This window comes from Periplaneta americana, chromosome 15 (genome assembly GCF_040183065.1).
Source record: "Periplaneta americana isolate PAMFEO1 chromosome 15, P.americana_PAMFEO1_priV1, whole genome shotgun sequence".
Classification (NCBI taxonomy): Eukaryota; Metazoa; Arthropoda; class Insecta; order Blattodea; family Blattidae; genus Periplaneta; species Periplaneta americana.
In genome coordinates this window covers 61,829,904-61,846,294 of record NC_091131.1, presented here as the reverse complement: position 1 = coordinate 61,846,294, position 16,391 = coordinate 61,829,904, and the positions used below count along the sequence as shown (strand labels likewise).

Below are 16,391 nucleotides of genomic sequence, written 5' to 3'. Positions count from 1 at the left end.
TTCTGAAGTTAAAAGAGTGTTTTAAGAAAGAGATAGAACTACAACAAAATAACAATAACCAACAAACACATCTACTATCGCAACAACATAACGATTACTGTAACTGCTGCTGCTGCATACTAAAGAAGAAGTGTAGTTCATAATAGTTACACTAGAAAGCACATTCATTATGTAGTCGAATACAGTAACTACAGATTACCAGACATAACGGCAATGAATGTATTGTTCACACGACAGAATGTCCATAAAATGTAATCCATCAGCTCTAAATAGGATTATTATATAAGCATGTTGCACCATTATGCAGGATGTCTCTAACACAGGCATGGTATTGCAGTCTAGCCTATAACAAATTTGTACAGTACGAATATTTAGTCCTAACAGGCGTCGGAGATGTGCGCGTGGGACAGGCGAGTCCATTTAGTTACGCCAAGGGGTGTTTGGTTTATTCACTCGCTTGCCTTTCCCGACCGCTCGCCTTTATCTCTACTCCGGAACTCTCCCCACTCCTCCTATTACTTCCCCTATTTCGCGTCGCTGAGCTGTCAGGACTAAATAATCGGTCTGTAGGGCTACTGGTCAATCATATGTCAGTTCTCAAGATGACAGCTATTCATCAATTCCATGTGTAGTCGCTGATCCAGCCCTACGCTCGGGTTCGATTCCCATGACACTAATTACCGGATTAAGTTTATCCGTCGTTTTTCCCCCCAACTGTAAGAAGAATGCTAGCTAATACTACGGCGAATCCTGATCCCTATGCCGCCGAAGAGCAAGTCAACATAAAGTTCATCAATGGCAAATAACTTAATATTTTATACCTCGTTCTCAAATAGCCAATTAAAACGTGGAAGTGAAAGAGCCAGAACAAATTGTCTGTATAATAACAATTACCATTAATTGATACGTAAATCATAACGGGCATCCCTTGAAGCAGTAATTAGGAAAGGGAGAGACCGATTTATTAGCGAAGTGATATCTCCATATTTCTATTACATGTATTCGCGGGGATGTTCTGGCGACTTCGTTAGAATTAGCTTCCCACACAAATGTTTCGCATCTTTTCGTCACCTGTCAGCATCGGACAGATTTAGGGCCACCTTGGGCAGGGTTTTGCATTGACACCCTTTCAAGCGTAAAATCCTAAAGTCGGACTAGACCCGTGGGAAAGATACTGCCAAGCTTGGGTTTTCCAAAGAACGGGTATTCTTGTGAGATATACAAACTAATTAGATGTTATGGGAAATCCAAAGTTTAAATTTAGAGATGACGTATTTCGCGCCCAATAAGGAGAGATCTTGGTTTGGCTTATGAGGTCACTTTGGACCAATAGAGAATAGATTTTAGGCCGGTTAAGTGACGTAGTTTTTAACCAATAGGATAGTTAGTTTTAGCGTAGGGTAGGTTTTTATAAATAAGGGTGACGGGGAGCGGAGATAAACACAAGATCTCATCGTGTCGGCGGCCCTACATACAGGGCACGATCACAATATCTCATCGTGTCGACGGCCCTACATACAGGGCAGAATAACTACTTCGTTTCGTGTCGACAGGATAACTACTTTTCTTCGTGTAGACGGCGCGACATCTTTTTCTTGTGTCGGCGGCCCAACTTAACAGTCTTTCTTCCGGCGAAGACTCGATAGATAGAACTTTGTCATCGGCGAGACCACTCGTCAACGTTTAGGAGCTTCGATCATAGTGTACTGGGCAGAGTATTGAATTTATAGTATCGGATAGAGCTTATTCAGAACTGCCATAGAGTCGATACAGTGCGACCGACGATTGAATTATAAGTCAGCCGGAAATACATACTCTAGGGTTTACCAAGTGAATACGACAATAAACTTATAGTTTTGGAGTTTACACTGCCTTTTATATAAGTAGCCGGCTTGGTATTATTCCCGACATCATCCTATACCACAACAGTACCTCGGCTACCCTGAGTGAATCTCACGCAACACCGAGACGCACCCACCCTCAAATGGCGTCCAACGTGTGGCCACAATAACGACCACTTCACCCTCACCCTTATTACGTGATTAGTAATATAGGTGGCATTACAGGTCACACTTTTCACGCATTCCTTCACTTGATCCCGATAATGATTTTATCGGAAAAACGTGAAATCTATGCGTCCAATTGCTCTAAGAAGCGTCTTGTATAAAATTTAAATTATGGTTTATTTAACGACGCTCGCAACTACAGAGGTTATATTAGCGTCTCCGGTGCGCAGGAATTTTGTCCCACAGGAGTTCTTTTATATGCCAATAAATCTACTGACATGAGTCTGACGCATTTAAACACAATTAATGCCATCGACCTGGGCAGGAAGCGAACTCGCAACCTCGAGCACAGAAGGTCAGCGCTATACCGACTACGCTACCGAGACCGACAGTCTTGTATAAAACAATCAATATTAAACCTATGACGGATCGCGTAAACCAGGCATTAATAAATAAAGTAATTTAAAATGATTTTAGTAGAGCCTCTCTAAAATAATTGCTTCTCACACTGTCATCAGTCCGAAAAATTGAACTTTAATATAATAACATCGTTTCATTACGTTTATCAGACGGCGGTGAGAATATGACAACTATTGACTGACTATGCCTTTTATATTTATATTTTGATACTTTCACTTTATTTTATTTCATATAATTTAGAGAGATTTTTTTACTAAAACTATTGTATGCACCACGTACGCAAAACCTTCAGCGGATTCATACCGTATTTTGGATTAGGCTTACGCCTCGTTCAAAAAAAACTGAATTCGTCCGCTAAAGCCTTATTTTGCGTACCTGATACATAAATAGCTATTGTGTACCTTAAATGTGGGGAGAAACGATGGCATTAGAATTCTCTCTCTAACCTATACGTCACTGCAATGATCTTCGCCATGTTCACAGGTGCGCATGTCGAAACTCCAGACAGTAGAATTGTGGGCGGTAGCGAAACAACGATTGAAGAATATCCTTACCAGGTATGAAATTATGTGACATTGTACTTGAAAAATCTTTGGCACAACATAGGAAGTGACAAAAACTAGAGATGGTTTAAAGAGAGCGATGCATGACTAACGTGCATAACATGAGGGATTCAGAACATTACTGTGATAAGAATAGTTCTTATACTTACATACAACATATGGTACGGGTATCATAACAATCGTAGTTACCGATAAAAATCAAGTCTGGAGTTTGAATCACTAAAATGTATACAAAGTATTAGATACACAAATTAAATTACATTTTGTAAAGGATACGGTATCAGGGCACGTAGCACGCATGGGCGAATCCAGAAATGATAGACTATACAGCAGCCGTGGCAAAAAATGCGACTCACGAGCACATTGTGGCTCGCAATGATAGCTGTGCATATCCTTTGCTTCCTACCTTCCTCAACCCCCACCCTCTCACTCACTGGAGTCAAACTCCGTTCTATTTGTACTTGTCTCTGACCTGCGAGTAGCGTATCATCGCAAAGTCTCTCTCAAAACCATGTAACTTACCTCTATAAAGACGAAAGTTTCAAGTAGGATAGGAGGACGAATTTTTTGCTGCCAATATGATGAGAATATTAAATGTATGATTTGTTCACAAGTTTTACGAGGAAAACGGTTGTATAACATAAAACGGCATTACAAGTTACTATATGTTACTGATGAAACATTAAAAGGTTAAGTGTTGTTGTTATTACTATTGTTACTATTATTATTATTATTGTTATTATTATTATTATTATTATTATTATTATTATTATTATTGTTATTGTTGTTGTTGTTGTTATGATCATCATCATCATCATCTCTGTACGTCGATCCTTTTTCAGCAGATGTACGAATAATGCGATTAGATCTTCAATTTAAACTCACAGATTTACAATATGATGTTAAATGAAAGCTAGATGTAAGGACTTGACAAATGTTGAACTTTTCAAATCTTTGCCAGAAAATAAATATCCGAACCTTCGTTCTTGCACTTGCTCTGTTGAAGCCATGTTCGCTACAACTTACGTTTGTGAAAAATTATTTTCTACAATGAAAATAGTAAAAACCGAATTTAGATCACGACTGACAGACAAATACCTTTGTGATTAATTACGACTGGCAGTAAGTGACATAATTCCTGATTTTGAAATTCTGTCGCAGAGACAATCTGGTTGTGATAATGTGTCCTATGTTTTCTTGTTCATTTCTTTCTTCATTACGTGTACTAAACATTAATGTGTAGTCTTGTACTATATAAAATTTTATGTAAGTGCTTGACGTAAGGAAAATGAAAAACCGTTAATAAGTCAGACAGTTGTTTCACTTCCTCTTCGGGTGTCCGCCTCCCTCCACAGGTGCTATGCACGTTGCAGGTTACACAGTGGCTCGGCGCACGATCGCATTTTCGCCACGGTTGTTATACAGTGTTAGTTGGAAAGCAAGAGGGAAAAATACTTTTGGGGAGGCCGAGACGTAGCTGGGAAGATAATATAACAATGGATTTGAGGGAAGTGGGATATGATGGTAGAGACTGGATTTATCTTGCTCAGGATAGAAACCGATGACAAGCTTATGTGAGGGAGACGATGAACCTCCGGGTTCCTTAAAAGCTATTTGTAAGTAAGTAGGTAAAGAATAAGGTATCACACATCATTATTCTACGCGGTCGTAACCAGTTTTAAATATGCAACTAACCTCTGACTTAGAGCTTTCGCTTGTGGTTGAATTGCACGCTAGTTGTTATGATGAGCGTGTCTTTTTCATTCCTGCGGGATACCTGCTGTCGAATCGTGCGGATTAAAATATGCGAGTTAGAGTAGAATTGGTCAGGAATGATTCATTACGTCGGCTGACAGTCCATTAAGTTGTTTTTTTTTTAATATGGAGACAGAATACATTCTAGCAACTTAAGAGTGTTGCTTAGAAATACTGAGGTGTACACTAATGAACAATGAATGAGTTAATGCATTGTCAACATGCAAGCATTAAGTAGGCTATTACAATCCGCTTGAACTTACAGGCAGACATTCTCACGGGGGCAGATAAAGTTATTTTTATTTCTTTCACCATGTTAATAATGTCAAAAGAAATGCTTATACAAATTTTGGCCACTCAACCGTAATTTTGAGGGCCGTAAAAAAAAATAAGTTCGCCAGGGGCCGTTAACAGAAAGAAAACACAATTTTATTGGAAAAATTTATTGGGAGAGGCACAACCATTGTTGAGCTATTTTCAACATATTCTTCACCGGAATTGAGACATTTGTCATATCATGAGATCGACAGAGAGGTACAGACGGCTGTCAAACGCTGCTTCCGATCCCAGGATACACAAGGATAAAAAAATTGATCCCATTGTATGACAAATGTCTCAGTTCCAATGGGGGATATGTTGACAAATAACGCAACAACTGCTGTATATGTTTCAATAAATCTTTCCATGGAATTACGCTTTTCCTCTATAACGACTCCAGGGAAAATCACTTTCTGGACGGCCTTGTAATTGCGGTCGAGTGGCCAAAATTTGTATAAGCACTTCTTTTGACATTATTAACATGGTAGATGAAAAAAATTTAACTATTTTATCTGCCCCCATCAGAATGTTTGCTTGTTAGATGGTATTTAATTATAATTATTATTAATGTAGCAAAACTAATAGCAGTGTTTGGTATGACCGATGGCGGGCTTATGTGAGAGCGGCAATGAACCTCCTGGTTCTCTAAAAGCCATTTGTAAGTAAATATATAAGCCCAATTTTGCTCAACTCTCTTCCTTTACGTACGTTTAACATTTTTATCTAATAATTGAAAAATAAATAATAATCTAAGTCTAATTCATAATAAGAATAAACTTAACAATGAATTAATCAACTACAATATAAGCCATCGGCGTAGCTCAGTCGGCTAAGGCGCTTGGCCGCCGATCCGGAGTTGCTCTTGGGCGCGGGTTCGATCCCCCCTTGGGTTCGATCCCCGCTTGGGTTGATCACATGGTTCGTTTCTTCCAAGGTTTTCCCCAATCGTAAGGTGAATTCCAGGTAATCTATGGCGAATCCTCAGTCTCATCTAGCCAAAAATCATCTCGCAATTACCTCCCATCGACACTAAATAACCTAGTAGTTGACACAGCGTCGTTAAATAGCTAAGTAAAAAAACTACAATAGAATATACACAGTGAAGACTGGAGTTGTATTAAGATAACCCTCAAGCTTGCAGAAGTGATACAGAACTGTTCACTGGAAAAGAATTGTCTCGCGCATTCAACTAAGAACTAGGTACCGTATTTTATCCCAGAGTGTACGGAGATAAGGTTAGCTGTTCATAAACTATGTTGACGTGACGTCATATTTTACCGGTGCCACAACATCTTGTTTATGCTGAAGTTGACGTTCTATGCAAGGTTCAATACTAGACCTCAAGGATTGTTTACAATGCATTATACTGCATTATACAATGCATTATACTGCAATGGTGTTTCCTAGAATTTAAATTATCTCTTCATTTATTTCATTCATTTATTTTCACTGTGCAGAGTTAAGACCAAAAAGGCCTTCTTTTCCACGTAACCAGTATAAAAATACATAGCAAATATAAATAACAGCGACATAGAAAACAATGAAATAATAATAATAATAATAATAATAATAATAATAATAATAATAATAATAATAATAATAATAACAGAAAAATTTAGATGTGTTTAGTTACATGTACTAATTTCAAGAGTTAAACAATTACAATTTAATGTTCAATCAGACAATTAGTATATTAAAAATAAAAACTATATTCCACAAAAGTTATTTTTGAAGAAAGATCTTATTCTCGAGACGAAAAGCAGTCTTTCGTCAATCGGCTTTTGTAAGTAGTCAGTGTCTGAGGCCCTTTATACACTAGTATAACTAGATATTTACAAAATAAGTGGGCTACAGTATTATGAAATAAAATACCTTTCATTACAATACATAATACTGTACATAATAGTGTAAATAATATTTGGTCAATGTAGGCCTATATTCTTTATTATAGTGTGAATAGTAAAAATAGCGTATTCTAGTGCACATAGTTAATAATATAAATTGTAAATATTAGTGTAATTGTTCAAGTGATCTATATTTTCATCTGACCAACTTGATCATATAGGAGTCGCTAATCATGATCAGAGACAAGTAGTACGCTTGCTACATGTACGCACTCATCCGCTGCAGTAAAAACTCCAGTAATACTTAACCTTGTAGCCTCCTGAGACAAATTATGGTCCCTAGTAATAACATTTATGTTTTTACGGCAAAGAGTGGCCCTCACTAGACCATCGATTCCATCTCTAACTCAGTTTTAATTTATTATTTCTCTCGGGTAACAACAACATTTGAAAGTGCCGGGTGACTCTGGGAAAAGCGTGTTTGATAGAGTTGAAATGGTAGGCCTACTTTCGCCATACATCTTGCCTTTCCGTAAGTTATGTGAATCTGATGATCACAACAACAAGTGTTGTTTAATGGTGACGGTTTGCTGGCGTTTGGTTTATGCTCCTGGTCTTTCTCAAGTCAGTTTCCAAACCCTACACCAATATTCGCTTTGCGAAAATATTGCAATGATCTTTCCTGCTCAGGAAACCGTTAAATTAGGATGACAAATTATTAGATATTTGTTTAGTGGACTGTGCTCTACCTATCGATTTGAGTCTTACAGCTTAAATTGTTTGCAATCCATCTACCACAAAATAACAATTTGAAACTAATATGATTAGTTAATATTTTCGAAACACATTTATTAGAGCTGAGACGAGATGTCATGGCACCAACTTGCGCAAAGTTTTAAATTGCCGGCCAGCAGGTTAGAGGAGTGGGGGTTGTTTGGGTTACGGTTCTCAAGCTCAGAGCGGCAGGCATATGCGTTTCATCTCTTTCTAAAAACATTCGTCTTATCTTAGTATCACCACTTTCCGACTCAAGAGTCCGAAGGTACTTAATGAAATTACGCCCGCTATTCCATCTTTATATTCTTATTCTCCGTCCGAATCAGACGACTGATCTGTGCTGGAATCAGATGTCCCTAAGTTTATGGAAATGTTCTCCAAAATACTGTCCATCACGTGCTCACTTTCAATGTAATTGTTCTCTACTTTCTTCACATTATCATACACTGATATCCATTCTTGGAAGAAGCGATTACAGAGTCGGCCTCTGCTAATGCGTAGCGGAGAAATGATAGAGGAGTCTTCTTAGGACTTCCTCATCAAAACTGTACACAGCTGCAACAATCTTCTTTTTCGGCTGTGATTTTTCCGGACTGGAGAAAGAATCTGCTGTTCCTGCATCAATATTTTTCCCTTCTTTCCTGATTCTTGCCAGGGTTCGCTTTGAAATACCAGTGGCAGCCAGTACTCTTGCAGACACGCTTTTGAATGGAATTGGTATTCCATTTACAGCCTATTCTGACATGTATATCCATACATTGTATGCTATTTAATGTCCTTGACTATGGACTATTCTATGATTTCACACCATAGACAATGCCATAATGAGGGCGCTCAGAAGGACAATGTTTTCAGTATTAGCAATAGCGGTAGTAGCAGAACGATGTGAACACTCGGAATGCTAGTAACCAACTAACCCAACACTCCTCCAATTGAGTCTGAGGGCGAGTCCAAGCAAACGAACTAAAATGCGTCCCTCGCGCCGGTGCCATAACTTCTCGTCCGGGCTCTACAATCATATCTCGACAATTCATATCATTCAGATTGTGTTAGAGACTCAATGGGCTCAAATCACCCTCTTTCGACGTGCTTCTAAGGAAATTGCATGTATTCTGGAGCAAATTTTGATTAAGTAACTGAAAAATTATAACGTCATAACGAAAATATTCATTATAGTAGTAATACTATATTATTTAGGAATCCCCACATATAGCCTACAACTGAAGAGATGAATACGATGTTGGTAGTGGTAGTGGCGGTGGTGGTAGCAATAGCAGCAGCAATAGTAGTTAATAATAATAATAATAATAATAATAATAATAATAATAATAATAATAATAATAATAAAGACAATATTTAACATAGCAGTAGCAACGATACTTTTTTTTATAATTTAGCCTGCAATAAAATTTTTGCCGATATTAACTTCCGCTTGTGTAATGGTTTATACTGTATCACGGTACTCATAGAATAAGTACAGAGTTGATGACAAGGAGAGAAGAAAGTTACTGGAGTGAGACGGGTATGGAAACAAAGAACTAAAACAGGTAAACTGTAATAGTAGGCAAGGAAAGAATGATAGTGGATAAGTGATGAAATGTAAAGAAGAACGGGGGGAATAAGAAGGCAATAAAAATAGGTAAAAGCTTGGGATGGAAATGTAATAAAAGTGGTTGCTGAGAGAAATAGTGACAATAGAAAAATTAGTATATAGATACTGACTAGGAATGATAGAAAGTAGTGGGAAAATTCTAATAAAGTTGGAAGTATAAAATAGTATTAGAACAAAGATTAGAGAGTAGAGTATAGGTAAGGTTTAGAGGTTAAGAGGTATGAGTATAGAAGAATCTGAGATGATAGCAGGTGTTAAAGTTGAGAAACTATAAGGGAAGAGGACAGAAATGTCAGTAGCGGCTCGCCGTAAAAAAATAGGTGAAGTGCTGTTCACATACACAAATGCATGAACAGTTTTACCAATATAATGAGTAGGCCTACTATTCGTAAACTACGTACAATTTTACTAGTTCTAGAACACATGCAAACAGGAAAATTAATTTATTTAAGGACTCACTCAATTTCTTGCATACCAAGTCAATCCTCCTACATTTTAAAGCAGCAAACCTGTCTATGATGTTTTCATAAAATGTATGAGTTTAACTGAGGGTGGACAGTATATCTCTATGCAAAGCTATGGGCTCATAATGAAAGTCTCTCCTGTGATGTAGCATTCCGAGTGAAATTTTCAGTCTTTTCAAACAGAAAAGCTTCTTTCATCGGGAGAATTTTTTAAAGTTATTTTATACAACTTCAGTATTTTCTTAGCACTTTTTAAAACAAATAACAAATGGAACTGTAGGTCGTCCAGAATTTCAAACATCATTTTTATCCTCATATTTAAGTCTACAAAATGACATTTCTAATAAATTACAAACCGTGTCATTTTCGGGATACATATTTCGCACTCATTAATCAACATTTTCTATGTACTGGTACCTAAGTATTTGTATAATAGCACTATAGTGAGTAAACATGTAATATACACTATGATGTAGGATTAATACACTATGCACACTTATCACTAATATATTTTAAATACATTAAATAATAAGTTAATATATACGTACACAGTATTAACCTACATGCGTACATTTACGCGCGCGTTAAACTTTCAAATACAAGCGTTGGAACAAAACTGGCAAGATCATGAGCTCATGAGAAAAAGTAATACACGCGGCGGAAAACAACTTTAAACTTTGCGAATGTATGTGGGGTTTATTCCTGACAAAATAAAATAGAGCCAGTTAATTTACAACTGCACGCGTGGATGCTTGGACACAAGAAATGAGGATACTATTCTCGAGCCAGGTAGTACATACTGTAAAATTTCACAGGACTTAAACAATAGCCCCCGGCCTTGGAGACCAGCTGCAACCCTTCTCTGTTATTAGTACCGTTAGATCTCCAAACTGGTTACTCCGCCTACAAGAAGTCTGACAGTTCTCCGTAACTGAAAAACTCAGAAACGCACTTCACTCATACAATCTTTCTTTAGTGCGTGACGTCACGTTACCATGGAAACCAAGTACTGTATGAGAATGGGAGCCCAAATAATTTCATCTTTACAGTATTGTAAGTTCCAATAATCACCGCCCGGCGCTCGTAACAGTTGACATTATTCTATTCAGCGGATGGTTACAGGTAGTATTTATACAACTAAACACTGGTTATAACGACTGAAAAGAAAACTTTTTTTTTATTTCAGAAATACGGAATCGGTAATAACTGGAATTAATTCTTAATATGAGACAAAATTGTGTTTTACACGTAAATACGTGCAGTGACACTTCACCTACTTCACCTGAATAACCGTCCCTGATAAAAGTAAGAGGAAAAATTCAAATGAAGTGTTAAAATGATAGTAATGTAAATGTAAACAAATGTGGTGATGGCACCGTATACAGAAATGTGACGGCCATCACTATATGTAGATAGACATAACAGCTGTTGACAATAAATATTCATATTCATATCATGGTACTTGTGAATCTCTGTACAGCAATGTCGTATCTTGTCATTTGGCTTAATGTGAGTGATTTTTGTTTTCAGTTGTCGTTACAAGTGCAACCGTCAGACGAATTCATCCACCACTGTGGCGCGTCCATCATCGGCGAAAAGTGGGCAATCTCGGCCGCGCACTGCGTCTACCGGTAAGTCAGCACCACGCAAGAGCGTGGATAAAAGACAATAGAAGCCAGCCGCCATGTTTGAAATAGTTCACATAATTTGAATGCAAACACTCAAGTCTAGCACACGTTTCACTTGCAATAGATAATAAAACATTAATGAAGTGAAAGCTATTGAGTGAATATTAAATTTGTAATTATTTTCATTACTATTGTTATCATCGTCGTTATCATTATCATTAATATTATTATTATTATTAATATAATCATCAATATTATTATTGTCACGCAATGAGATGAAAATAATGACGAAGTTTATTATAATTTCAGGACATTAGTTAATCACCGGCATTAAACAAAACCAAATGTAGAACTTCTAATGTTTACTTTCTCAAATGTTGCAAAAAGTAAAGTTCCTGATTTTCGCGGAAATGCATGCTTTCAACAACAAAACATAATATTCGACGTTCTGTCTGTCTATCTGTGTGTCTACCTGCATAAAAGCTTGTGTGCAGCGATTTCATTTAGCTTCATTCCAACTATTCGTCGGATTTTGATCATATTATAATAGCCTATATACGATAAAGGTTATTTGGAAATAACGCACAAATGACAAATTAGTGCAAAATTAAAAGACAACAGTGCGCTTAATCAATATTCGTTAGGTGATTTCCTTCCTGATAATTTGCTACTCAGAATAAGCTGACAAAAGCGATGGGTTACTTGAACAACCGGTGATATAGCTGTTTTATAAATTCTACATCTCAGCTTTTTTTTGAGACGAGACTGGATGACAAAAGCTTCTCTACCGAATAATACCAGACATTCCCCATAATTAATCTTTTTTTTTCCGAATAGTTTGTGCATTTTTTCAATTCCAAACCCTCTCTCTTAACCTGGACTTTCCTAATGGCATATTCTAGAGCGAAGTTAAAAAGCAAAGGTGATAATTCATCTTCCTGCTTTAGCAGCAGTGAAACGGAAAATCATTAGACAATAACTGGCCTATACGGAGTCTGCTGTATGTTTCACTGAGACATTTTTAATTAATCAAACTAGTTTCTTGAGAATACCAAATTCAGTAACAATATTATTATTTATAACTTCTCTCTTAACCAAGTCATATGCCTTTTTGAAATCTATAAATAATTGATGTACTGTACGCCCATTTTTTCTGCAATATTTGTCGAATACAAAACAACTGATCAATAGACTATCAATTATGCCTAAAACCACCATGATGAACCCCACTAATGTCATCAATATGTGGAGTTAATCTTGTTGAAAGAATTTTTTTTTAATTGTGGTTTATTTAACGACGCTCGCAACTGTCGAGGTTATATCAGTGTCGCCGGTGTGCCGGAATTTTGTTCCGCAGGAGTTTCTTTACATGCCACTAAATCTAGTGACTTGAGCCTGTCGCATTTAAGCACACTTAAATGTCATCGACCTGGGCCGGGATCGAACCTGCAACCTCGGGCACAGAAGGCCATCGCTATACCAACTGCGCCACTCAGGGCGACTTCTCGAAAGAATATTGGACAAAATTTTGTACATCAACAAAAGTGAAATTAATCGAAACTTACTACAGTTAGTCTTCTCCCTCTTCTTAAAGATAGGCACAATTATGGACTCCTTCCATTGCTCTGGTACAATTTCCTTTTCCCAAATAGCAAGTACAAGCTTATAAATTTCGCTAGATTATATTATGCGCTTCCACCCTATTGTATTAATTCTGCTGGAATTTGATCATACCTGGAGACTTGTACTTTTTCATCTTTTCTATCGCAATTTAGACTTCAGAAAGTGTCAGTTCGGATATATATGGCTCAGCAGTTTTTATATAGTAGACTTAGTAGTTGCCCAATAGTAATATACGTTACAAGAGCGGTATGTTGACGTTTTCATGTTCGAGGAAAAGATTGAAAAAGCGAAACGTAGTTGAGCTTTTTTAATTTCCGAGAACATGAAAACAAACATACCGCTCGTGTATCGTACATTATTTTGTGCGAAGATCGTTTATTACATACCTGAAAGACGAATTTCTAAATAGTTGCAATGAAATCTCCATGTTGGTTTCTGTTTAATGACGGCAACTTCGGAAAACCAAAATATCTTTCTTCAACATTGTTACTATGAAATGTTTTCTGTGTTTACTATACTCCAGCAGGCCGTGATATACGTCTGTCTTTTTTCCCCCCAGTCTATAAATGCGAACTTAAAACAAACGGTAAGGTTATGTAATGATTTATTTTTCATTTTAATATTTTAACAATATTATTTATATAACATATTGCAGCAATAACATCGGCATCTGGAATTTTTTTTATTTTTTCATGCCTTCCTTAATGTTACTTGTATCAGGAATGCAATAATTTTCGTGGAGTAGTAGATTTTATTTAATTTTTGCAAATATTTAAAAACAATAATTAACATTGCAATTTAGGGGAAATTGCAGTGGTAAGTTTCCAATTTATAATTATTACTATGTTAAACGTCTCTAAAAATAATATGTTAAAAGCCTAAAGCAGTAAACTGAATGTCGCGCTTAAGCGGCAAGAAGAGGGAAATTGTTATTTGTGTTACGTTGGGAATACTGAATGTGGTATTTCACACTTACCGCGTATTGGTTCTGTGCGGAAAACAAGCAAATACGCACGATCTCGCACAAAATAATTTTTCCATCTGTATAAGATTGAACGACAGTTTGCAAACACGTCACCATTCTCATCCTTGATCACGTTTACTCTTACCTGATATCCATTCTTAAATTCCTTTATGCCCTTATATAAATCTCTAATGTTTTTATTCTTAGAATTTTTTCTTCCTCATTCAGTTTTTCCTTCAGGTAATCTCTCGTTTTATTCCTAAGTGTACAAATTGTTTCCCGTCTTTCATTGAAATAATGATCTCTATTCGCCTCAAAAGGATCCTGTAAGAATTTTGTCTGTTTCCTTCTTTCTACTACTATGGAACAATCTTTATTAAATCACGTTTGTTTTCCTTATGCAGTGGGAGCAATCTTCATCAAACCACGGTTTTTTTTTCCTAATGCAGTTGTTCCCACCCTTCTTTGACTGACGACACACTTCATTGAAGGCCCACGATATCGTGACACACTTATTTGTTTGTATTAATAGCAATATAATAACAACAACCAGTGATTTTCTTGTGGAGGAAAAGGTGATCGAACTTTGTGTAGAATATTTTATAGCGTACGGAGAGATGATTACTGTTCAATGCACGAGAATTTTGTCCTTTTTGTCGGCCTTTTCATCCAACTAAGATCTTCAAGGTCTAAGCGGAATTCAAAGAAAAATTAAATTAAAAACATAGTTATTCATACATATTTCATGAAAAAAAAAACGCAAGAAAAAAGTGCCAGAACGCCAGTGAGTGGAATTAGAAAAAAAAATGATGTATGTGTCAAAAATCCCAACCTATCTATGCTATTTAAATTAATGTGAAATCTGCGCTTGTTGGGTTACACAGAATTCCTCTATACGTGACCTTATGGTTCATCTTCAAGATGCGGCAATCTGTTACTTTGTTTAGAGTTCACTATTTTCATGATAGAAAATGCTCATTCACACAAGTATTACGTTAAAAACGGCAGTTGTAAATGTCTTTTCAGTTTATTCGGCACCATCGACTGATCTGACAAAACATTTCCGCATATAAGACACTCGGGATTTTGTTTATATTCATCTCCACGCCAAGTAAAACCACATTCCAAGTATTCATCACTATATTTACGAAACGCAGTACGTTTTTGTGAACCCTGAAGGGAATTTTCGCGCACATTACTTGAATTAGCACTGCTGTTATCTAATTCTAACCCAGAGCTTGATTTCGAATTAAAAATTTGTCCATGATAAAATCTAAATAAAGCACTTTCCATAAAATAGTCGCACTATCACCCGCTCATACTGAAAGTGACCAATATGTTCTGACGATTCTAAATTCTACGGCCTATTTTTACTAACAAGAAGAGGACACGCTCTGTATATCACCGAATGAAATAAGATTGTGTGAGATGAAGGAGGAAACAAAGTACTCAGACATAACCTTCCTGGAGTTATTTCGTCACGTGATAAGGCTGTGTTTATGTTTTCTGCAGAATACCCTTAGAAAAGATGTTACTGCGCGCGGGCTCCACCTACGCCTCAAAGGGCGGCACTCTGCACAACGTGAAAAAGATTTATACGAACTACTACAACCCACGCATTAATGACAATGACATCTGTCTCATCGAGGTCAGTTTGCTTCCCGTTTCTTTCTTATTAATTCATAAATATTGAAGTTCTAAATAATTACCTTTACTATTTTCTAATGTATTCGGACGAACTAGTACCTTAAATAAATTTCAATAATAGACTCTTACAATGTATCTCTTATTATTATTATTATTATTATTATTATTATTATTATTATTATTATTACGCTGCTATCACTACTACTATTACAATTGCTGAGGAGTGCAAATTTTCACGAAAATAATAGTGGTTTGGTGTTTAGCATTGAAATTCTCATGCCAAAGTTACCAGCAGAATAAAATTATTTTCCTCCGGTAATTCTTTCCTAGGTGACTAGCTCAGTACTGAGTTGGGTTCCATCCCCGATTATGAATGACTGGCACTTGTTTTGAATAAGAGTTGAAAATTAGAGTTTCTGCTGGGTTCTTCAGGTAACAATTTAAATTCTATAAATTGACTTCAATAAAAAGATGTTGCACAAAATTAGGTATAAGTATGGGAGACAGATGCAACTAAACAGTCAGATGTTCTGATTTCTCTATGCAATGTTTAATACCATGCTCCTATGAAGAGCTTAGGGAACACTTAGCGCGAGGTCGGATTTCTCCATTTCAATTGGTCCGTAAATCTGCTGGTGTCAAGGATATGTCTTTTATATGTAGGCCTACAACATTCGTGGTGCAGCCATTTCTTGAAATATTCTCCCACCTCGTACATTACTCTCTTAAAAACGATATTTTTATGGCTCTCAAGTCTGGCGTCCGTATCT

The 16,391-nt window shown here is 36.6% G+C and overlaps 1 protein-coding gene across 3 annotated transcripts in view; it reads left to right on the top strand.

The window, feature by feature from the left end:
* Positions 1-16,391, top strand: part of LOC138715007 (trypsin epsilon-like) — a 50,353-nt gene that overhangs the window by 19,248 nt on the left and 14,714 nt on the right. For all 3 annotated transcript variants that reach the window (XM_069847383.1, XM_069847381.1, XM_069847382.1), the window contains exons 3-5: positions 2,910-2,983; positions 11,290-11,390; positions 15,487-15,622. In XM_069847383.1, the coding sequence (XP_069703484.1) occupies positions 2,910-2,983; positions 11,290-11,390; positions 15,487-15,622 (311 nt within the window). The remainder of the gene's footprint in view (positions 1-2,909; positions 2,984-11,289; positions 11,391-15,486; positions 15,623-16,391) is intronic.